The following is a 26,480-nucleotide window of genomic DNA, read 5'->3' on the forward strand; positions in this document are numbered from 1 at the left end:
ACTTATTTTTTTTATTTTATTTCCATTTTGTTTCATGTTTCTTAATTTGTTTCAAGTTGCAAAGTAGTCGAACGAGCTTAAAAGAAAAAAGACAAAAGTTTTTTTGGTCGGTAAGTAGTCGTAAATTTATGAAGGACATAAACCGAAACCGATAATTTATAACAAACACTTAAAAAGACTACACATTTTTAGACTAACTTCAGACATCTACATGGATATACCGGACTAACCTCAAAAAAAAAACACACTCTCAAGACAAAAGTTAAGTAATGCTTATTTTTTCGGGCGGGTTTCAAGTCCAAGTACCAAATTGAGGGTCGTCGGAGGCGACTTGCAAACATACTTTACTATAAATTATTCAAATTAACCATTAAATAAAATCTATTGCAAACAAAAGACTGTGGGGACAGAATATTGTCTTCAACTCCGGCAGTAACATTAAAATACTTGCACAAATTAGATAACAAAACCTTGTAAAGGTTATGAAATGTAATAAATACATAAATATCAAGCATTAAACAAAAAAGTATAACGAGGTACTTGAAACAATAATAATAATAACATTGCAAAATGTAATGAAACGGTTGAATAAAGCACCGAGGATATAGCCACAAACCTATACAAACAAAAGAAATATGGGAGATAAGGAGTCTATAAATGTGTGTTGTTATCCACAAGGAAAAGGAGATCTGGCAGCATGGGCGGGGCTGAGAGTGTAATTGTGCTTGATTTTCTAGAGAACATAAAAAAAACAAACAAAAAACAAGACATCGGAAATAAAGAGAAGAAGGAGGATAACAGTATAGGGAAGGTTATAATGTCGTCCATGTTCAACGTCATAATGCTGAAGTACACAGAAGCAATAACTGTACAAAGTGGTACACTCTAGCGGACAGAAGTGGTACACAATATCTACTTAAATAACCTTTCTCCCATCACTTTAGATTTAATAAAGACTTATTTATAAGGAGAAAATGATGGAAAATTTATGCTAGTACTGGCCCTTTTATTTTATTTAAAACAAACCATTCTATGACAGTACAAGGGGAAATTGAATCTGTAAGTCTAACAGCAATGTATACCTTTAGAAGAGGAGCAATCTCATTGCTTTCACAGCCACAAAGTGAATAAAATCTTCTCAGTTTCTAAAGATAAACTGGTTTTGTGGGTTTAAAAGGCAAAGCTCTACAACTGCTTGAAAGTCACAGATCTTCAACCTGCCTCTTTATCTTTGAGAAGACTCTATCATTTCATTAATTCAAAATATCATTCTGTTTTATTTTATTTGCAACACTGGTATGCTTTGAATCTAATACGAGTATTGTAACAAAACAGTGCATTGAGCAATAGCGCTCACACAAAATGCATCAATGGAGCACCCTAAAGTCTAAAGATTCCTTAATTCACACACATGTTATTCTATTGCTTTTTTGCAGAATATTTTTTCAATCCAAGCCAAGCATGAAAGAATTTGTGGTTTATAATTACTGTCACATGTAACTTGGTAATAATTAGGAAATTGTAATATTGTTTTACTTTGGCATAAAGATGATCGGATGACGGTAGAAATGTCACCCAAATTGTTAAAATTGTGATAACAATAAATTGAGTCTTTAGAAGGTTTTATTTCTGAAGATGATCTCTAATAAAGACTCAATTCTATCTATGAGGGGAGTCCAGACTGTAGATACTTTTTAGAAGAGTCTGATGGATGCTAGGTCTGAGTCAGGTCAGGAGGACCAATAGCCCTAATCTTTTGACATGATATCATAGATTTACCGGGTCTGCTGCAGAGCTTACAGGAGTAAGAATCGTTTAGGCTGGAAACATAGTGGAGCGGCGATGATAGCGAAGAGCAAAGCGGCGAAATCAAACACAACTTAACATATGGGACCGCGCATAATGGGGAGCAAAGCGAAGATAGAGCAACGCGTTATGACATGTTTGATTTCTTCGCTCTCATCGCGCTAAAATTTTAAAGGTTATTGCTCATAGGTTATGGATATTGATACATTTATTGGTCTAGTTTGTTTAAAGAAACCTCTGTAAGGGACCATAATATTTGCGAAGCTACAATAGTTTTTAATAATTAATAGTTAAAATTAATTAACAATTAGTAGTTAATGGAGAATTCAGGTAATTTTTGCTACATTTAATTTGGTTCTCAATCCCTTAATGCTAACTTTCATCTAAATACTAGGCAAAATTAAATTACATTTTCACGTCCTACTACTTCTGATCTGAACGAATTCTCCAATCCTTCTGTAGCGTCCTACTACTCCAGTTTTTCAGATGAACAACATTAATTTACGACAAATCATGGTGTAGTGATTTAATAAAATTATTGTGTGTTTTTTAATTGACTAATTTCTTTTTATCTGCATATATTTCTATTTTATTTTTATTTATTTTGATTTTCTTATCTTAAAGTAACTGCTAGGATTAATGGGGTTACACTGGGCTAGTATGTAATCAAATGTTGAAATAGATATTCTAAAATACGAATGAATATTGCCAGGATGCTCCCGAAGTTGTTGGTACAAGTGATGGAATTCACCAAGTTCATGTCTAAATATGTTTATACACTGCAGCTCCTGCTTCTAAGCTGCTGTAAACACCAAATTTTCATATAGAAATAATTCCTCCATCTTGTTTCGTCGAAAGGAGAAACGCGACTAAACTCGTCACTATGTGACTCTTTGCTCGCTGCTCGTCACTCTCTTTGATCTGAAGCAGCTATCATCGCCGCTTTGCTCGCCGCTCCACTATGTTTCCAGCCTTAGGCAACAGAGTTTAAACGATTGATGCCTCTCAAGCCAGCTTATTTTAGATACTTAAGCACTAATTCAAACAGGATACTTTTAGATCGCGATGATTATAACCGTTGTCTCACATTTAATTTCTATCTATCCAACGTACACAGAATTTCGGATCATTTTAGCACATGATTATTAAGCCTTAAGGAATCATTGATAATTTAGTTGGTCAGAAAATAAAGTAGGTTGTAGGAAAAGAAAAGAATGCCAATTTCAGTCATGTTTTTTTTCATGACTACATGACTGAAATTGGCATTCTTTAATTTTCTTCTGACTGCATTAATGAATAAGTCACCAAAAACAATGAACAATAAGTAAGTTGTTTATGAGTACAGAAACTCAAAATCGCTACTAAACTTATTAGTAATGGTGGAAAACCAATAATTAACGAATAACTATCAATAAAATACTTACGATGTAGCCCTTTCCGGAACTGCAACGGCTGCTCGCCTGCAAAATAAGAAAAGTTCTTTAAAATATAAATATTTCTGAATGGAATAGCATCAATTCAGTAAGCGTAGATGACTTCAATAGCATCATTACATATGATGAACAAAAGACTGTACCATTTTGAAAATCAATTGATGCGTAAATTAGTCAGCAAAAGGAAAACAGATAATTTACAAAAAATATAAAACTATATGAAATGTAATTTTAAATTGAACTAAAATTTACCAGCTCCTTACAACTACATTTCACAGTCCTGAAGATGCTCTAAATGCTAGCTTTGAAAGCTTAGCAAAATTAAATAGAAAAGATTGAAATAATTCCCGTTCCTTTGCAAATTAATCTATCAGCCACCCAAGAAAAGATGGATATTACTCTAAATTCCCGAAAGTGTAAGCTCGATTGTAGATGACAGCTAAAAATATTGATAGGAATGTCTAGAACATTGCCTGAAGGCCGCCAACGCTCTAAAATAAGACTCCAAGAACCTAACATTTCAGATATTGATGCACATTAAGTTAGAAGAAAAAGTACACAAATGCAATCTAAGATACAAGATGTAAACTGAAAATTTTCCATAAAACGGACTAACTATTCTTTGATTGTACATTAATATACAATTTGATGAAGAATGTACAAGAATGCCTGGGCTAAATAAACTTAGTTCTAGGATTATAAAGAATGGAATGTACTAAAACAATTTCATAATCACATTATTTTGAATGATTTATTAACTTATTACATAAAATTTATTACAGTTTCAATTTTGGAAACGATTCAAAACTATAATTTAACTTATTTTCATACGATTTCGTAAATTAAGTTATTTTCAAAATAATCAACCAATTCCAAGTCTGAAATGCACATTCTGCCCAAGGCTGCAACGTTTAATGGGGTAGAAAACAATTATTTAAAGAATTAAAATTTGATTTACCACTTACTTGGATGGAATTATCAACCATGAAAGTAGGTTACTAAATATTCTAACTTGGTAATAATAATTATTGTTCATTATTCTTTTAATAATTAGGGTCAGGGCTTTTAATTATTTAAGAAGTTGAATACTTTGATTTAACCTTGTGTGAAGAAATTTTTCTAGAAGAATTCTGAATTCAAAAAGCAGTTCGAAGTATGGGAAAAGTCAATACTTCATCTCAAGTTTAAGAGAAAATGAATAATAATGAATAAGTCGTTTAGTCGTACTTACGGTTAATGGAATATGCCTAAAACTTTTTAAAGGATGAAACCAAAAAGAAATACCAAAGCTGGCTTCTTATAAGTTTCTGTTCAAAACGGTTTTCAGTTTTAAATGCAAATATTTTTATGAAGTATATCTATTTTAAATTAACTGTGGTAATTTAAAAAGAACATGAACCCTAATTTGCAAACTAATACTACTTCAATTAACATAAGAACAATTAAAAATGAAGCTGAATATTAGTCGATTTAACTCTGAGTACTGCAATTACTAATGCCGCAACACAAATGGCTGAACATGTCTTAGTATAGAGTCAAACCGCTAGAGGTTACCCTAATATCTTGATACCTGCTCCAACCTGCTGCGATATAACCTTTTGGCTATCTACTTATATTGTTAGAAACAAGTTTCTGTTTTGCTGAGTGATTGTGTTTACAGTTAACAAATGGTATAAGTTGTTGGTGCTAAGCATATTTAAAAGTAATAAGTGGTCCTTGTAAAAAGATTTTCTACGGCCTTTACAGAACATCCCTCTTCTTATAAATATAACTAATTATTCTACAGAAGTTTTCTCTTTGGCTGGTTGGACTTGGCCCAGGGGACAACTAAATTAAAATTTATTTTAAGGGTGAGCGATCATTTTACAAGCTTCCCTCTATAATAATTAAATTATAAATTTAATATTTTCTGAAAGTTTGAAAGTAATCCAATAAAAATTGTTATGTTAATCAGTGTTACGTTATTATGATGAACTGCACAGAATCTGAAATCAACTATTCCACCTCTTACGCTTCCTGAACAGAAATTTATGCAAAGTCTTAACACTAACTTTAATTATTCCTTTTCCCTGTGAATATACAAGTTAATAATCTAATTGGAAAACCCAAATCTAATCAAAGCAAGGTTAAGAGTTCACTGTAGATAAAATTTTAAGCAAACTCCTTCGTTAACAATGCCAAATGGAACAGTTATGAAACGAGTTAAAGGTACGACGTTATTCAAGTAAGTCAAAAATGTTTGGTCTTTTACTAGGAAATTCTCCGGAATGTTAGAACAAAAAATTACTTCTTACTGAGAAAAATGATTTTCGTATTGTGAGTTATATTGCTAGAAAGTATAAGCAGATGAGTTCAGAAAATATATGAGCATACATAGTAAATGTATGAATTAAAGAGCATGAACTTTTACTCAACTTATTCCGCAGCCTGTCTAAATTTAATATTTCATTTTGGCCATCTCTAGGATACCGGTCATAGGGTTCATGTTTCAAAAAAAAGTAAGTAAACCCAATAGTCGAAACTAGTTCAAAAGAGGATTTGTATTGAAATAAATACGGAAATAAGGTACATCCTCCACCATGATACTCAGGAATAAGCCCTAAAGAAGTCTGGGCCTCAGAAGCACTTATGCTAACAACCTATTGGAAGAAATACAATCTTGTTGCCAAGCCCATGCAAAAGTTGAGGGCATAAAGCATTTTATCTTCATGAAAGACTAACAAAACTTTCCTCTATTGACCTGAATCGTTTATCATGGAATGAAAAGTGTCAACAAGGTTCTGATCTGCAAAAGATCTTGTAGAAAGTGGGTGTTGTTGCAGAACTGTTCTGAAGGAAACATGAGTAGATGGCTGGATTTCCAACAGTCAATCATTTTTTTTTTGGAAATTTAGGGCTTGCAGCAATTGGAAGAAAAGTCTTCAGCAAGTTTTGTGTAACACCAAAAGAAGCAGTTTGTACGTGAATATAAGAACTGTAAGAATGATAAGGTAACAGTTTGCAAATTGTTTTATGAATTCAATAAATTAAAAAGGTCAAAAATGGTTAGAGAACAAAATATAATGTGCAGAGGAAGGTTGGAGGCGCTAGTCCCCACAGTTACCACCTCCACGGAAGGCGGTAAAGTGGCGGCGACTATACTCGCTGGCCCAGCAAACCCCTTTTCCATTATAAATCACTAAAATTAAGCGCTGGTGAACAGCTGAAATTAATTAAGGCTGAAATTATTTTAGAGGCAGTTTTAGCGGCGCTGTTTGCCTGCCACCCATAGCAAGTTTGTAGCTCAGCTAGTAAAGACGTCTTGGAATTTAAATCAAGGCTAAGAGTTTCTCTTAATGAATTCTCTTTAACTAACCGCCCTGTTAAAGCAAATCATCTTATTACATTAATTATCTCAAGTTATTTTAAGAAATTAAAATGTAAACTTCAATCCAATTAAGGATATTTGGATATTTTGTCAAAGCGTGAGATTCTAATCTCTACATTTCAGATTATTTGAATATCCGTGATAATTATTGATCTCAGAGTTTGATTGGAGACCCTCTGGCATTTGCGCTGAACTGCTTGCAACCTAACTCTCTCCCAGGATAGCTCAGTTTAGGTAAGTTATTAACCATAACATTTAACTGGAGACACACTAAACTAAGTGTTGTGGGTTGCAGTTACAACTACTAACTAAGATTCATGATTAGATCTACAGTTAGACTTTAAAAACCTCAAATTAAAAATTAAATACAAAATTTTGTAATATTTGACCAAAGATTATTCCAAACGCTGAATATAACAATGGTTTCAAAAAAAATTGACGTAAGTCATCTTTGCAAACCTGTTAAAAGCCTTACTTACAATTCCATTTTTTCTAGCAGTAAGAAAATTAAATAGATCATCAGGAAATAGTTACAGAATGAAGGCGAAGATACTCAAAGTGAATACATCCTAAATAGATTATTCTACTAAGATATATGTGCTCACCTGAAAGAGTATGTAGCTATTATATAGAGAGATATTAAATGTGCGTTAACCAAAGATGTTAAATAAATTATTCAGACGAAGTAAAGATTAGGTGCTTTAAGTAGTAGGAACGAATGTAGGAATGAGTAAATTTGAAAACTCAGATATCAGTGACATACCTGAACAGAAGCGTAAATAGTTTTGAAGAGTGTAGAAGACAATCACCTTTTAAAAACTACAGTCTGTACAGTTACAAAAGCATCACAATAATAACTAATATTTTCAGCGATAATTCCGAAATTAAAGGTCGAAACACAAAATACACCTTCGTCTAAAGTGCAACTGTTAAAAAAGACATGCTTTAGGATAATGATGTTAGAAATTTTGTACTTAACTTGTATAAAATTAACCCTAAGAATGTTTGATTGAGAACCATTAATATAAATTTTCGAATTGACAATAAATTGTTTAAACAAAGATTATGAAACAAAAGAAAATATCCAATTAACTTTTTATATAAAAAACAAAAATAGCATTGTACAACTCTTTTTAAAAAAGCCCATTAATTTTAAAACCTAAAAAGCCAGAAAACACACAATGAGTCATAATAACAAGTGTTAATTATAATCGATCAAGCTCAACAAACAAACGATTACAAACTCCAAAAGCTCAATATTCTATTCATTAAACATTTCAAGATAATCTCTTGTAACTGCTAGGGCGGAGGATAAACTAACAAGTTAATGTGCTGAACTTCTATTATTTTCATTGTAAATTCTAGCCTAAGTTAAAAGAGCATTTTTTTAATTTAATTTTAACAAAGTATGAACACATTATTTTAAAACAAAATTAGTAAAAATAAACAAAAATACTTACGTCACTAAGTCTATTATCCTCACTTTCAGGATCTCTTTTAATAACGGGATTCCTTTTATCCTTATCCTTACAACTATCATCACTAGTGTGCGCGTCTTGGCCCTGCAATTAAAAAAAAAAAAGAAATAAAAATAACATTAGTTACTTTATAATGAATTACAATATAAACTACCTTATTATCTTACACGCGTAAGATAAACAATGATCAACATAATAACCTATGTAAATAATATAACATGGTTTGAAACATCTACCTGAAGTTCCAATAATTGGGTCAACAATGGATATTTATTGAAATTCTAGTTAAGATGATAAATAAGAAAATATAACTGACCGTAAAACTTTTAAGTGGTTAACACAAGATCAGCCAATAATAGATACATGTGCTACCTGTTGTCGTTTATTGAAACTAACGAAGTCTCAACTAGCCTAGCTTATAGCGCTTTCAAGCGGCAACTAACAGAACTAATTAGTAAGATTGTTATTAATGCATTAATTTACTGTTTTCTTTTTAATTAAATCAAAGTTTCCTTTGAATTTAAGGTTTATTGTATTAAGTTATTATTAAAATAAATTATTATTTTTTATTACAAATTGAATAACTTGTTAAAGAAGTTGAATCGTTAATGAAAATTATTTGTTGGGAGAAATAAGAGAATTAAATCCCTTTGAAAAGAATTACAGGTTTTTTTACACATAAAAGGAATTTTTCATACCCATATTTGCTCACTTATTTATATGGATATATGGATTATATTTGGATTAGATAGTGATCAGGGATATGCATGATAGATACTATGATTTTATTTATTAAAATCGTTAAGTAATTCAAACAATTAGGGAATTTATAACAGCTCAAAGTATTTTATGAATTGCGAATCGGTCTATGAAAGCATACAAGGCGTACCTCTCTATGTATGTAAATATATGTTTGTTTTATTTTATTGGTTATTACCAATTTCTTTCTTGCACCCGAACAAACCAGAGTACATTTGAAAGTATATTATAATTTTTTTTGTTTAAAAAGAGGGAGTAAATGCTAACTTGAAATATTTTCTGGAAGTAAAGTAAGAAATAGAAATTAAATTTTTAAAACTTGAATAAACATTTACAAAGAATAAATTTAAAAGTACCTTTATCTTAATATTACAGAGATAAAGTATCTACCTAACCTAACCTACAGAGAACCGCGGCCTTCGAAGATTACATTTCTTCCCATTATCCGGGCTCATATCGTTTATTTACAGATGGGTCCAAAATCAATAATAAAGTCGGAAGTGCTGTGTATGATCCGGTTCGGAACTATTTTACGATAATTAAATTAGAAGATGAGGCGTCCATCTATACAGCGGAGCTAATTGCTATTTTAACGGCTTTAAAATATATTTATTCGTTGTCGGAGAAAAAATATACCATTATTAGTGACAGCCAGAGTGCGTTGTGTAAATTATCACATATACACAACCAGTCTGCAGGAATGAATCACATTATCGCAGAGATTGTAGAAACTATTGCCATTTTTAAAGAGAAGGGAGTCTGCATTAATGTTTTGTGGGTAAGGGGTCATTGTGGTATAAAAGAGAATGAAATTGTTGATACACATGCAAAGGAAGCCACCAATAGTGGGGAAATGGCTAATTATAAATTACCACACACCGATATCAAGGGTATAATTGCAAAAGCAGCACTACAAAAATGGCAGACAGATTACAATAATGGTGATAAAGGTAGATTCTATAAAACTATGGCAGATCAGTTACCTAGACAACCATGGTTTAAGGGAACTGTCACTAATAAATGGGTTGTTACGACAATAAGCAGGCTGAGAGCGAACCACGCGGTGTGCGGATCGTATCTACACAGGATCAACAAAAGGTCCTCTCCTCTTTGCGTAGATTGCAATGAGGAGGAGGATTTCAAACATGTAATAATGATATGTCCACGTTATGTGGTAGAAAGGAAACGAATGTTTGACGATATATACAGGTATTTAGATGCACCATTTCGCTACGAAGACATTATATTCTCCACCAACATTTATGTACTTAAGTCGATAGCAGAGCTAGCAATGAAATATGAATGTATTTAAAAGCTATAGCCGAATTAGAATGAATGGAAGAAAATGCTTAGAGAAGGATTACGTGATTTTAATTTCGGTTAAGCTATAAGGATGGCAGGAGCACAGAGTGCTGCTCCATCCATTAGCAGTAGTTTATGTAAATAGCGGTATATAGTAGAGGGATAAATGTGTGAAGCGAATGTATTTATAAGTAAGAATGGAGAGTGAGTGATATTCTAGTGATAAGCACCTAGACGATGCTGGCTGTATGGCGGAAGCCAATGCAAAAAAAAAAAAAATCTACCTAATAATGTAATGGGGGTATTTTGGGGTTTAGTGTGGTTACTTTTATAAAGGAAAAGTTATTACCAATTTCAGGCACAACTTTTTGCAGCGCACTGTCGGCCTTCAGACACTAAGCTGTAGGAGACTCCAAGAACGAGGTAATCTAAGAGTAAGTAACAGCCATTTTTATTCTATCAGTACACGAGCTCTAAAATTGCAACTTTCTCACTGGAATGGAATATCCCTTAATACGAAGCAGAGAAAGAAAACTCCTCCTCTCATGATCACATAACTCTGGCAACAGGGTACTGTTTTGCAATCCTGGTGCGAAGTCAGTTAGTAGCCGGAAACAGTTCTTGTATTTGTCGAGAAAAATACAAAAAATGATTATCCTACATTGACCCCTTTGAACGCACGGGTCAAATGGTCTCACCTTGTCGCAAACAGCCCAAAAAGTTCGAATTAGGTGTAACATAGTTCAACCTCTACCACAAAATACTGTATAAGAGAGCAAAGATCCATTCCGAAGATTAAATGGAAACAATTGGTCGGAAAAGGCTTACAACCCCAACAAACCAGAGTTCATTTAAAAGAATTGTAATTAGTATAAATTTTTTTTATTTAGAAAGCGCTATCTTTGGGAATATTATTTGAAAGTAAAGTAAGAACTAGAAATCTAATTTTTAAAACTTAAATAAACATTAATAAAGAATAAATTTTAAAAAGTAGATTTTAACATTAATGCAATAAAATAAATAGCAAAGATAAAATAAATAAATAAGAATTGATATTATATTGTAGACTGTAAGAGAAGGGAACGACAAAGAGGGGCATAAGCCCGTAGAAGAAGAAGAATGAGGACAACCATAATAAAAAGGAAGGAAGGTTTTAAAAGTTGTAACAAAGAAGAGAGGTAACTCATGTGTAAACAAAACTAAAAGACTTTCTTGTTATCTCAAAAGAAATAATGGAAAAGAAAACATTATGGCTGGAAGAATATTGTCAAACTGTTCATGTTTTGTAGTCTTCTATACACAACTAGAGGAGATATATATATAGAGAGAGATAAACTACGTAATGTTATGGAGGTATTTTGGGGTTTAGTGTAGTTACTTCTATAAAGGGAAAGTTATTACCAATTTCAGAGATGACTTTTTTGTTTTAATGCTAAGCTTTCGATATTAGAAGTCTAGATAATCTTCAGGACTTATATTGACGAACATTGCTCATAGAACTCGAAACGATTGTTGCACTACATTATCCTCAAAACCTATGTGGACTTACAGGACTGTCGGGGCTTCAGCCAAGCATAAAACAGTAAAACTGTTCATTTTTAATTTTTAAATAATTACCTAACTCTAATCAATTTAATGACCGTAAAATTATCCAATTAAATAAAATACAATAAAAATAAATGAGAACTGAAAAAATATGTTCAAATAAATAACAAATGGAACGATTGAATGCTACAAAATGAAACTGTAATATAAACAAATTATAATGAATGGTTTTTATTGGTGTGAGTGTGCTATAGTGTAGAACATTCACCCATTGCAAATACACATCGATTATATAAAAAAATAGAACCCGAGTTCTTCAATGAATTAATTAAAAAATAAAATTTAGCATTCAGTTTGAAATAGTAGAGATAGGGGAGCTGCTAGCAGGGCATCAACTGGAATATACACGATAATTAACAGGTTGAATGAGATGAATTAGACAACTATAAAGGAGGCACATGCAAAATTTTGGTAAGACATAAGACATATTAGACGGATACCATTTACATGATATTTCTGACACGCTTACCGTTATATGTATAAATTCTAATTCTTTAAATCAACCTTGACATATGATGCAATCTAGCGGATAAAGTAAGTAATTACACTCGTGTAATTCCGCTACAAAATTAATTAAAAAATAAACAAATAATTATTTAAATTAAAAATAAGTAATCTATCTTAAATTAAAAAAATTGATGGAGAGATATGATATAAACAAGCTATTAATAATTTATTAAAACTTCTCTTTGCTAATTGGTTATTAATGTTTGACCCAATTTAATTCCAAATAGCTAACGCCAATGCACTCTCTTATACTTACAGACAAACACACGATGTAAACAAACTAATCCTCTCTGTATTAAATATTTCTTTATTATCTACCAAAAGTATACAATAAAAATACGAACACACACAATGAAAAATAACTAAGTTTAATGAAAATTAAACTTCTCCATTCGTCTAGAACAATTCAATTGTAGTTTTGTCTGTGTATTGATTAACTTCGTGATCATTACTTTGATTTTATTTTTAATAATGCCACAGCAATGTTTTCTGACATTAAAATTAGAGAAACAATACAATATTATTTATTGTCTTCCTGTTTTATCCTTGGTTTTTAAAGTAGTTTTCACCTAATTTGAGCGACGCAGTACTCATATTATAATAGATCTGTTACAAATACATCTGTGGTGAGAGGTAAATGTTATTAATTTGCTGGCCATTCTAGCTAATATTTCCTAAAATTTGTTTCTTATTGTTCAATATTATAATAGTATTTGTACTTTAGCACGGTTAAAGATTAACTCGACTCTTTTTAGTGCTGCACGAGAACCGAGACGAGACTTGAGCAACCGAGACCGAGATATGATATATATCTCGTCGAGAAATCTCGGTCTCGTCTCGGTTTTTCAAATATTAATTTTTAGCTACAAAATTATAAAATTGTGTACTTTATTAATAAATAATCATTACGGGTATTGAATTAATTATTAAAAGATACGACTTTATTATATATGTTCAATATTACTAGATCTATTTGACTTCGAATTACATAAGTAAAGTAAGCAAAGGAAAGTAATCGCCTATTTTTTCAGGCGGGGCATTAAATTAGGTGTCTTGGACGGAGGCGACTAGCAAACAAACTTTACTGTGAATTTCTTTTATCAACCATTAAATAAAATCCAAGGCCTAAGACCGGGAATCGAATCCAGTACCACAATGCACATTAGCTTCGCAGGTCTCGCACCGCTCGGCTACCCTAGCGCCCCCTTCGAATTACCTAATTTTTACATAAATTCACTAAATTTCACTATTCATATCATTCATTCATTCAATTTCATAAATTTCACAATTAATAATCTAATACTTTGAACTTAGATATTATTTGAATTATATTTTAGAATTAGTGAATTATTGAATTTGAAAAAAAGACTATCTATGTACCTAAAAAATATTGCCACAAATTTTCGTTTTTAAGATACACTTTGCCCAAGCATTGATACATAAAAGAGCTTTTACTGAGTCAGAAGTTAGAGAAGATCTTCTATTGGTCATTATCATCGCAGCTTGCGAAAATAATCTTTCCGATGGCACTGAAGTTGTACAGATACTAAAAATATCTTTCGCCATTCTAGACAAATTTTTGAAGGAATTCTCAAGTGTTTTCCACCATTCTAAAATGTCAACGTCTACTGGTGCTTGGTCTAATTTGGTATAATTAATTATTTCTGTCTTCCATGCTTCGGTGATATTTGCTGATTTTTGAGCAAATGGTGCAAAAATATTGATGCAGTCGTCGTCGTCGTCAAAAGGTGAATCATCAGATTCTTTATCTTCACCAACAGCCATAACTAATAGAGCGGGAAGTTTGTTGGGAGGTGTATTTTTTATTTCACGAATCGACTTGTTATAGGAGGCAGATATGTTATTTGGGTCTTTCATTTGGCGCGTTTTTAACATCTTTTTGAAATTATATAAAGATATATAACAGTAATAGTAATATATGATGCATTGAAGTGTAAGTAGTTGTCTTCTTTTACATACATTTTTTTTTTCTTTATATCAATATCAATATATAAATTAAAATAATTATTAGAAAATAATAATATTTTTTGAAAAGATTATTAATAGCAAACCGCTTTTAATGCTTAAACAAAAATTCAAAAAACCGAGATATATCGACTAGTCCGAGACCGAGACCGAGATCGAGACTGCATAAAGTCTCGCCTCGTCTCGGTCTCGTGCAGCACTAACTCTTTTTTAAATTAATTCTCTTTTAACACGATCTGTGCCAAGCCACTTGTCGTTCAGGCTATTTGATATTTTGACTAAACGTTGATATATTATCACACTATCTTTCATTTACAGCATCAATCGATAAGTAGTTCTTTTGTTTAGCGGTAGCTATCACATCGTGTACCACTTGTGGTATATATTAACTTAGAGGATGTAAATAACCACTCAATTTCAGAAACTGCGACAAACTCTAGAAGACGCCACGAAGTTAAAAAGAAAGAGGGCAAAACGAGGACAGCAAGACAACGTTGCATTTCTTGCTGCTAACAAAATGTAAACAAAATTTTGGTACTGAATTAGCAAGAGAGAAAACTATAAGAGTAATGACGTTGCAGCAGCGATTTCCCCGAAAAAGCCGTCTTTACGCCTCTCTTGTCAAAACAAAATCCATTATTAAATGTAATTATTGATTATTGTATGTATAACAATTAAATAAACTTATGTACTCGATTTTGTATAATATACTCCATTTTGTATAATGCCTCATTTTTTGGGGTAGAAATATATTTTACAGAATTACATTTGTCATAAAATGTATGTTTAAAACGCATTAAATAAATATGACTACGTGTACCACCGGTGATATACTTGGCACGGAACGTGTTTAATTCCGTACAACTACTAATCCAAAATGATGATGCCCCTTCGTCAAAAGTCCATACCTTTTTATTCTTTTAAAGTTTCATATAATTTCAGATTAAACAATTATTTCTCTAAAGCAGTGCTTCCCAATCTTTTTCTAATCATGGCACAATAGTCAGATTCTAAACAGTAAACGGCACATTGGAACTGAAATGCTCCCATTTCATTTTAAAATGACGTATTATGCTCTCAATTAGTGCTGTAATAGCAACACTATTACAATCCTACAAAAAATACAAGTTTTCGTGGCAGGCTGTAACATTAATAACAAACCCAATCATACACCCGTCTATACCGTTCTCTGTCAATACCATTAACTACATGTATACAGTAGCAATGAATCTTATGACAAAGAAATTCTTTATTTTAATGCCACTATTGGTGTCAAGAAGTGCCAGTAATTCATGTAAAATTTGTAAATCCCTAACTAAAAGAAAGTGATTAAAAGCCCCTCTAAATGAGATTAAAGTTACATAAACTAAACAGTCAATAAAGAAGAACGAAAGCTGTGACATATTTTACTAATTTAGTCAACAGTTACTAGTCAAGTGACCAACAGTGCTTTTAATGCGACGGCTGGCTTTGCAAGGTCCCCGTGAAAGTGTTTCAATTTGAGCGTTAGGTTTGTTTTGTTTCGAAACTAATGCTTATACTATTTTAACTTATAATTAATTTTTATTATAATTTTTTGTATTTTTTGCCACGGCACACTTCTAGCGTAGCCGTGGCACGGTTGTGTACCGCGGCGGATAGGTTGGGAAGCACTGTTTTAAACCACAATACACTACGTAAGTGAATATTTTTTTTAAAGATTAATTAATATATTTGTTTCAATCAGAGTTTACATTGGGTTTGATGTGATGTTTGATAAACATTTTTAAGGCAATACCGGACAACAATATCTGATATTCTAATATCAGAATTCGCAAATTAACACCAAAAGAATTAAGAAGAGAAATAAGAAGATTAAAAAATAACAAAGCCCCCCCCCCCGGCGGCATAGACGGAATTAATTCCAAAATTATGGAAAACATTTCCAAAAAGTGTCTAATCCACCTTACTAAAATAATTAATCACATAATTATGTTCGGCTACTTTCCTGATATATGGAAAATGGCAAAAATTATAGTCATTGCTAAACCTGGTAAAGACCCCTCTTTGACAAGCAGTTATCGGCCTAAGGTTTTCTTTTTTAATTTTTTGCCTTAGCATTAAGTTCGGCTTGTATCCAATGTAAATGTTGATATGTTGTGGAGAGGATATAGGCATGCAGCCTGAAACCTCCTTTTAAATATATTTGTATAAAAAATTTTTAATTGTAAACTAAGCTACTTACTAGACTACTTGACCGCAGATCCAAACTCGACTTGAACCACAAACTGACAATTTACAAAACACTGTTAAGACCCATATGGACATACGGAGCTGAAGTGTGGGGCTCAACCAAACCCTCTAAACTCCAAACGCCTGCAGACACTACAGTCTAAAATCCTACGGAAAATCCTGAATGCTCCTTACTACATTTCTAACCTTACAATACACACTGACCTTCACATCCCTTTCGTCACTGACCTAATAAAGTCTCGCCTCCTAGCTCTCCATCCTAATCCTCTTGTCCAACAACTCTCCTCTCTAAACCTTCCAGACAATCCTCCTCGTCGACTGAAGCGAAAATGGCCTAGAGATCTGTTGTGATTAAATCATTGTGAAAGAGTTTCACCAGTGGGTGATTGCTCTAACCATGACTTTTCAAGAGAACTGAACCAATAAGATCAGATTTACTTGGTGCAACAATTTTTGCAGTTGTAAATATAAAAATAAAGTGAAAAAAAAAAAAAAACAATTGTAAACTTTTTCAAATTCAAAATTCAAATTCGGAAATTAAACTAAATAAATTATTATTACACCGCTTCTCTTGATGCAAAGATGGAGTAATTGTGGGAAGGGCAAGGTTAGAAAGTATCAGGAATTGGATTTGAATTGAAGGAGATGTTCTGCTTGAGTAAGACTGTGGTCTGTAGACTGTGATATCCTCGGTCAATGGTGTAGAGCTTTAGACTTTACAGTTTTAGAGCGTTGGACTTTAGAAAGATGAGGAAATTGGTGTACTTCTTGTTTAGTACAAGATTAGTGCAAACAATTCTGCACCAAATACGAAATGTTGCAACGCACACAGAAATAAAAAAGGGCCCACTTCTTGCAGAAATACTAATACTAATAAAAGAATTACAACGTGATATTATATATTTGTTTTTTGTTTTATAAAGAATAAAAACAGCCCGATGTGAAATGAAGCCCGGGAGCGTGTACTCGTCATATTTATGTCACGTGCACTCATAACGGCTTTGGTTTGGAAACGTCACTTCCCTTTTCTAAGGGAAGGCGGCAAGGTTGTGTATATCCACCAGTTTGCCGAGCCGCACTTCCTCCAGGCCGCCGTCACACTATTATATCTATGGCCGTCTGTGGACGGGGGGGGGATACAAGAGAAACATAAGAGTATAGTGTTTTCCCATCTGTATGTATGGAACTAGAAATCAATACAAAGCCCAGAGCAGCAGAGGCAGCAGCAACCCTACTATGTTGCTTTGGGTAAGGTTTTGCCCAGACTGGGTGACTTGACTTCTTGATACTAGGAGCCAAGGCCTGCATGATAATAAAATCCAAACATACTCCTTCCACAAATACCACAATCTCTTGTCACCAATTCAAACTTATGTACAAACAACATCTTTTGAACATCATCATCATTGAACGAGAGATATTTCCCCATAACCAAGTGTACGGCGGAAAGATGCATCAGATATGGGAGTTGGTTATGATGAAGATATGAGTAAAGGTGGTTTCAGAACGTTAGAGTAACTCACCACAAAATTTAATTAAGCCAACACCACTCCTGGCTAAATGATAAAGCTATCAACACGATCTAATAGCAAATACACCCTTCGTTTTACATTCAATTAATCCTCTCATCTCAAAGCTCTATACTAAAAGTTACAGTCCTAAACTTTCTAGAAAAGTCGGTAAATCAGTCTCACAATTAATTGGTAACAATTTAACAAAACTCTAACTTTAGTTTAGTTTTTTTAAATTAAAACTGAGTGAAATAAAACGTTATTTGATATAAATTAGGCCTTTATTTGACAAATTTGGGAAAACTGGGCTAAGCATGATTGCTCTTTAATCCCACTTCATTGAAGTTTAGTGGCGAAGCTTTAGTGGTGTAGAACAGTGTTGACAGCAGAGTTTGAGTGAGACAATAAGCTCCTCAGCCCATTCTTCGGCGGATGTCACTAGCAACGGTAATACCACGAGTACTGGCCATTTCCGGTAAATCCGATAGATTAATATCCAATAATTTTTATTTTACCTGATATAAAGGCCGCTTTTGTAATAATTGTACAAGTATACGAAGTGGACGAGTACGATAATCTAAAAAGAAGATAAAATAATCTTTTGATTTTAAACTGTCGTGGCACGCTTTTCTGTTATATATCTGACCGATTTCAGACTTCCATCCATAATCAGAAGTAAATTACTCAGTTTAGTACAGAGATTACGAATATGAATATATGGGTTTCGTGACCGTAAATTGTTAAACTTAGGATTCAAGATTGGCAAGGAATCGGTCAAATACGAGTTAGGCTGGAAACATAGTGGAGCGGCGAGCAAAGCTGCGATGATAGCGAAGAGCAAAGCGACAGAAACAAACACTAGAAATAGATAGAGTTGCTCTATCTTCGCTTTGCGCGCCACTATGCGCGGGCCCATATGTTAACTTGTGTTTGATTTCGCCGCTTTGCTCCTCGCTATCATCGCCGCTTTGCTCGCCGCTCCACTATGTTTCCAGCCTTAGTTTTTTATTTGACCGATTCCTCGCCAATCTTGAATCCTAAGCAAAGATTACGGTTTCACCTAGGTTACCCTTTCGCACTGCACTTTGCTGGATTCAACTGAGCCAATCTTTATAACAAAACTGATGACGTACGAAACTCCCTTGAGTGGAGGAACTTCTCCAGCTATTCGCATTGAGTGTTTGTGAGCAGTCTGCATTCAAATTTAATTTAAATTTTCTTATTGCAAGATACAAGCTGAGCACTTTCAAACCCATATAGTGGTGATACAGTTTATCAGTCTGTAGACCAAATCAATATACCATAAAGCAGGGGGTCTTCAACTTGGGTTACGCGGAACCTTAGTGTTTCCTAGAACGTTGGACAGAAATACCGCAAGCGATCACTATTTGCTCAACCAAAACGCACGTAAAATGGAAATCATCTGTACTCGTACAAGAATTTTTCAAGTAGGAACGAGGTAGAAGACCCGTCTTATTAAAATATTAAATTAATTAAATATTTAAGTAAAAATTATAATATTAATATAAAATTGGATATAAAAAGGCAGTTGATTGTAAAGAATAAATGTAAATAAATATTTTATGGATGAAATAAAATCTTGAAATTCGGTAAAATTCACGTGCTTCAATCTAGACGCATTAATTATAAAATTTAAAAGTTAATCATTCATAAAATCTATTCTAGAAAATAAATAAAATAAAACCTGATTCGCTACCTTACTGTACAATTGTATTATTAAGAAGTTTTATATTAAGATTAAATAAAGATACAATAATAGTTTATCGAATTTGAGTAGAAAAAAAGCTATGATAAACTATTTTATCTACTACCTAAACATGAGGTTCCTTCAAGAAAGACCATGAAGCTCGAAGGGTTCCTCAAAGTGAAAAAAAGGTTGAAGAACCCTGCCACATAAAGTATAGAATGCCTTTTTTTCATGTCCTAGCATGACTATACCGAACGGTTTATTATAATTGACCGCCTCAGTTAAATCACTTGTAAGTCTGATAACTTGGAGCGGTAGTTGGCTAGAACCGATCTAAAATCCAAACTGTCTTGATGAATTGACGGATATTCAAGTTGAAATAGGTCAAACCATAGTCCTGAAAAAAATTTGTAAACTTCCACGTTTACTCTCCGGCGGGTCTCCTGTCCACCTGTCCTCTTCAACAGCAATCCTCTTCCTTGTACAGTTCTGGTGCGCTACCTTGGGCTCTTTATAGGACAAAAGACTCTCGTGGAACCCACACACTAGACTTAAAAGACAAGCAGCGACGAAACGTGCGAAACAGCTTTACAGACTACTAATGGACGGCGCTCCGAATTGCCCTTAGAACTCAAACGCTTAATATACAGTACTATTCTCAAACCTTTGTGGACTTACGGACTAGAGCTGTCTGGGGTTCAGTCAAACCTACAAACATACGGACTGTACAGGACATTTCAGTCAAAACTACTCCGACAGATAGTTGACGCTCCTTTCTACGGTGACTAACCTCACTCTTCACAACGACCTCAACATCTCCATTCGTACACCAACTCGCCAAGACTAAATACCAAAAATCCACACTACTCTCTCGACTAGCTCTAATCCTCTTGTACTGTCTCTCGCTTCCTCTGACATCCCTAATGCTCCTCGCCGACTGAATCGCCAGTGGCCTCGCGACTTCCTTGTAGTCTGAAGAACTAAATCTCTCCTCTCTCCTCCTCACATTCACCTCTTTCCCATAGAGAGTGCTACCGCTGGGTAGCTTCTCTCCTCCTGCTCTCCTCCCGCACCAGTTCATCACTCTCTCCATATTTACTGATTGTATACAATGTATACAGATTGTAAATTACAAAATAAATTTAATATTTTTCATAAAACTATTGCTACACAATGTAAAATTTCTTACAATAAATGTTTAAAATCATAAAATAAATGTACAAACACAGTACCTAATAGATAGTTTTATTTTAATTAACTGAAAATTACTTTTATGGGGGTCGATGGAGATTTCGAAAAATTATATAAGGAGGTCCATGATCAAAAAAGGTTTGGCGACCCCTGGGTTAAGTGAAATTGTTTTTTTTGTTAAAATTATTCTCCTATCTCTCCTCTCTTCTCCTCATATTCTCCTCTCTTCACATTCCCCTATCTCCTATAGAGATCTCCTGCTCTTCCCGCGCCAGTTCATCTTATTTACATCCTATTTACTTATTTATACAGATTGTAAATTACATAATAAATAAAAATAAAAATTTTTGTAAACTTATTGGTCAAAGTAGTTATAAAACTTTTATTTAAAAATTTTCCCAGCAAAAGTATGTTAAGGATATTTCAGGAAGAGAGAATTAGTTAGGCTAGCCTCTAATGTGCCATTTCTGTAAAATGTACGCTCCTTATCACTTACGGTCTATTGATGGCTATTTTCCAAGCTATTCATTCAAGATTTTCAAGAACAAGGCTCCAGTTACTGTTCATAGATGAACAGACAGATGAATAACTTTTACTTTAAATGTTAATTGGAATTAAAGCTTAAGCAGAATTAAACTTTATGTTCTGAAAACTTGAGAATCAGAGTTCGTTTGAGTTTAAACTACAGATTTTCCCTTTTTTAATTTTTTTAATTATCTGGCAAGCGTTGTTCTTATAATAGAGTTCGTATTGAGTGGATAAATAAAACAAAATAAAATCCTCTGTAAAGTTTATTCCATTTTGAAAAGATCATTTCACTTTAATGAAGATAAAATGAAAACGAACGGTGACATTGTCGAATGTAAATTTTAAAAGCAGTTGATTACACTTGTAATGATGATTTAATGGAAGATAAAATTAAAAAATAACAATCAGCGGATACTAATTGCTTGTTCAGCCGCCTATTTGATAGCTGCCGCGTGAACATTTGATTGCAGCAGACGGCTTTTTTTAATTAGTATTATTGCTTCTTTTTTTTAAAGTTTATTTATTAATTATAAACTTAATGATGCAATATAATTTTGCTCATACTAATAATTAGTTATAGGCAAAGACATGCCGAGAATTCTTGGACTAATCTCTTTTATTACTTAAATTAATTTAAGTAATAAAAGAGAAGTTAAGAAACCAGCTTCTCTAGTTTACACTTAAGTCTAGGTAATAAGACTGAAGATTCTTTAAATTACCAGACTTAAAAGTATTTTCACTTAATTGGTGATTACCCTCCACAACAAAGGTAAGATGAAATACTTCTCTAAATACTATAGTAAATCCTCTGCTACGTAATTTAAGTAGAAATCACAATTTAAGATAAACTTTTCTGAAAATTCAAATGGAAAAATCTGGCTTAACCTCACAGTAATCGAAAAATAAAAATGATTGCAATTCAAATTTTAGAAAACAGTCAAAAATACTTCGAAAACTTCTTAACGCTCCATTCTATATTTCTAACCTCCATAATAATCTCAAAATCCCTTTCATTACAGATCTTGCTAACACTCGTTTCCTCAAATTTCATTCCATTCTACAGCATCTCATCCTAACCCTCTAATCGAAAAAAAAAACTATCTTCTTCCAGCAATACTAGGTGATCCTCCAAGAAAATTGAAGAGAAGATGGCCTCAGCGATCTACTCTCGTCATAAGAGCAGACAAACATTATGTCTAAGATAATGGAGTGACACTGCTGGGTGCCTTCTCCACTCGTACATCCAGAATATTTTTTTTTTATCAGGAACCACAATTGCTTGTTGCAACAATCGTTGCAGTTGTAAATTTTGAATAAAAAAAAATCAAAGTTGCTCAATTTGTTACTTTCTCCCTTTAAATTTGATCTGAAATAAGAGAACAGATTTCTAATGCCTAAGTAACAAAATTTTGGTATGAATGGATCTACTAACTGGCAAGTTTAAGACTCGATATTATGTACGAGGGTCGTTTGAAAAGTCCGTGCAAAAATAAAAACTACTTAATTTTTTGGGGTAAACCTTTTTTATTTTTCAACATAGTCTCCTTTTAGGCTTATACACTTCGTCCAACGCTGCTCTAGTTTGTTGATCCCTTCCGAATAATAGGATTTGTCCAAGTTTGAAAAATAGCCATTCGATTCTGCAATCACCTCCTCGTTTGAATAAAATCTTTTTCCCGCCAGCCATTTCTTCATATTGGGGAACAAATAGTAGTCCGAGGGAGCCAAGTCTGGAGAATAGGGGGGATGTGAAACGAGTTGGAACCCTATTTCCATTAATTTTGCGACCACAACTGCTGAGGTGTGAGCTGGTGCGTTGTCGTGATGGAAAAGGACTATTTTGTGGGCCAATCGTGGGCGTTTTTCTTGCAGCTCGGTTTTCAAACGGTCCAATAACGATAAATAATATGCACCTGTAATAGTTTTACCCTTTTCCAGATAGTCGATGAGGATTATTCCTTGCGAATCCCAAAAGACAGTCGCCATAATCTTTCCGGCCGAAGGAACGGTCTTCGCCTTTTTTGGCGCAGATTCCCCCTTGGTAACCCATTGTTTAGATTGTTCTTTGGTCTCAGGAGTGTAGTGATGTATCCATGTTTCATCCACAGTGACGAAACGACGCTTAAAGTCCTGCGGATTCTTCTGGAACAACTGCAAACCGTCCTTGCAACACTTCACACGATTTCGTTTTTGGTCAAGCGTGAGCAATCGCGGCACCCATCTTGCGGATAGCTTTGTCATGGCCAAATGTTGATGCAAAATATTATGTACCCGTTCATTCGAGATGCCCACAGCACTAGCAATCTCACGCACCTTCACTCTTCTGTCATCCATCACCATATCATGGATTTTATCAATGATTCCTGGAGTAGTAACCTCAACAGGGCGTCCAGAACGTTCAGCGTCACTGTGCCCATATGGCCACTCCGAAAATTTTGAAACCACTGTTCTAATCGAAGGTGCAGAGTCTCCATAATGTTTATCAAGCTTCTCTTTAGTCTCCTCAGGCGTTTTGCCTTTCATAAAGTAGTGTTTAATCAACACACGAAATTCTTTTTCGTCCATTTTTTGAAAATCACTCGACTTCCTCGATTCAAACGAATGCCAAACAGAAAGAAATAGACCGATCTGGCTGAAACTTGGTGTGTGTTCTTCCAAGAGATGCTACTAACTAAACATAACCTCGATACGCGCCAGTAGTGCTATCTCTCTGACTTTGCACGGACTTTTCAAACGACCCTCGTATGTTGGATAATTAAAATTTGATGAATTTCGCTTAACACCGCTTTACAGCTGAAACACCTGGTGATAAGCGCTCGCCTTTACAAAGTTAAAGTAAAAAACATCACTTCATTCCCTCCAGATGCTTGTTCTCCCCACTACAATCATACCATTCATAACCAACTCATCTCCATACAATAGAGCCATGACTAGCCATCCGTAGAATTGAAATCAACTTCTCTAGCCCTAACAGCATACATTGTTCTTAAGTTCAATCATACAGAGAAAACAAAAAGAAAAAATAAATTACTTCCTGTTATAAATGAGTTACAATAACTGCTTAAAGTAAAAAGTTCAATTAAACGTTTTGGAAATATCACTTCTCAATCTTTCAGCATCAGCTTCAATAATGCCTTGCTTGCGACACAGTTTCCAAAATGGCCATTTTTTGGAAAATAAATTAAACATTAGATGAGAAGATGGTAATATGGGGCAGTCTTTTTTTTTAACCTGTTTATTTTGAACACTACTGAATTTAAAATCTACTCTGAAGTAAAATCATAGACATACATTATTTGTGTCTTTGTAAATTTGGAGTCCTGAGTGGAATACAGCAAGGAGTCTGGAATTACACTGGAAAAAGTCTGTAGTGGCGCCATATTGGGTTTTCAGAAAGTGTGGTCGTAATATGGGGACACACATAATAATTGTAGTTGAATGTTCTCGTTTCTCGTAAAATATGCCCCAAAACTATATTTTACACAATTATCGTACATTAGGGACAAAAGTTAGGATGTAATCAGTTTTCTCAGAGAAATGTAAAGAAATCTTTGAAATGATCTTTTTTAGGCCCTTCACATGAAACACTAGTTTCGTCCTCAGTGCCACTTTTCACACTTGTTCGGCAGACGATTAAAACTTGACAACGCTGTCCCACAATACCGCCATACCCCGCCTACAAGATTTTTTCCAATATTGGAAAACCCATAATACTGGCAATTAAAATTCTCTACTCTCTACAATTTTTAATGTCTAAAGGAAATTATTCTAACTTTCCTCGGTATTAACCAAAAGCAGAGGAAAATCTTATGGAAACTTTTTAGCAATGACAAAATCAGCACGGTCCTCTCTTGGACAAGCTGCCACTCGATTGATGGCGCTGCCTTCTGCAGCAGACAAAGCCTACCCCAAAGAGTAGTAAGGCACCAAAAACTAACAGATAGCACTTCCAAATGTCCCAAATTACCACCCCTGTCCCATACCTTCTCCTCTATATTTTTATTTATTCCTTTTCCCCATGAATAATGAATACAAAAATGTTTATTATCATATTCAAGCATTATTTACAGCATTATTTAAATATACCAAACATTTATGCAAGATTCGTATGCAATATTGTAGAATATTGCTCGGTAATTTCTTTGATTTGATTAGACCTAGTACGGCATGCTTATTGTATTCCTAAATGGTTTTGGACATTCATCTTTCTTCTAAGGTAGATACATCAGTTTGGTGCCCAGATTTTTGACTTCTGTTATGTTCCCCTTTTACACTACAATTAATTCATTCATTAATCTAGCTCTGACGATGAATGAAAATCTGAAACTGGTCAGGGATACAATAAGAATGGGTGCTGCGCATATTCAAAGATATTGTTAGCTTACTTTGACCCAATTTTCACTGATTTTTGCAACCGTAATTTTGCTTTAATAATAATAATAATAATAATAAATTAGTAATAATAACAATAATAGTAATAATAAGGGAAGGGTCATAAATGATTTGCGCGCAACGTTGCAAGAAGGGTCTTCATATACAAAAAGGTTATTTGCTTTCTTGAAGAGAATAAATATGTATCACCAAATTTAGATTAGATTAGGTTTAGGTTTAGAGGTTAAAGGGAAGAGGAATATCGAGTACTCTTCCCAAAGTGTAAATGTAAAGTGAAAGAATTTTATTGGTATGAATGTATTTATTAGCGTGTATGTATTTATTAGCATGTTTGTTTTTATTAGCGTGAGTGTATTTATTGGCGTGAATGATTGTATAACTGTATAGTATTTAGTTGTAGGTATAGCTATTGTAGCGGGTGTAGGAATATTTATAAGAGTACTACACCCAGTTAGAATTAAGGACTATTAACAGGGGAAGGAATATTTATAAAAGTACTTCCCTTCAAGAGCAAATAACCTTTTGGCCAAGAAATAAACGAGTTGAGTCTACATGATATACTATAGGGAAGCACATCGATAATTTACTTACAATTATTTTAATTTATCTTACTGATAAGAGGCATACCTAAGGGTTTAGACAACCCCGAAATGAGGAAAATGTAAGGGATGGCAA

General features: G+C 33.6%; 1 protein-coding gene across 5 annotated transcripts in view; it reads right to left on the minus strand.

Moving 5' to 3' along the window:
• The window catches only part of LOC141454695 (uncharacterized), a 424,389-nt gene that overhangs the window by 146,944 nt on the left and 250,965 nt on the right, over positions 1-26,480 (minus strand). For all 5 annotated transcript variants that reach the window (XM_074129209.1, XM_074129207.1, XM_074129208.1 and 2 more), the window contains exons 3-4: positions 8,067-8,168; positions 3,231-3,266 (exon numbers count right to left, since the gene is read on the minus strand). In XM_074129209.1, the coding sequence (XP_073985310.1) occupies positions 3,231-3,266; positions 8,067-8,168 (138 nt within the window). The remainder of the gene's footprint in view (positions 1-3,230; positions 3,267-8,066; positions 8,169-26,480) is intronic.

The sequence above is a fragment of the Rhodnius prolixus genome, unplaced genomic scaffold (genome assembly GCF_049639745.1).
Source record: "Rhodnius prolixus isolate KJV_2025 unplaced genomic scaffold, Rpr scaffold_9, whole genome shotgun sequence".
Lineage (NCBI taxonomy): Eukaryota > Metazoa > Arthropoda > Insecta > Hemiptera > Reduviidae > Rhodnius > Rhodnius prolixus.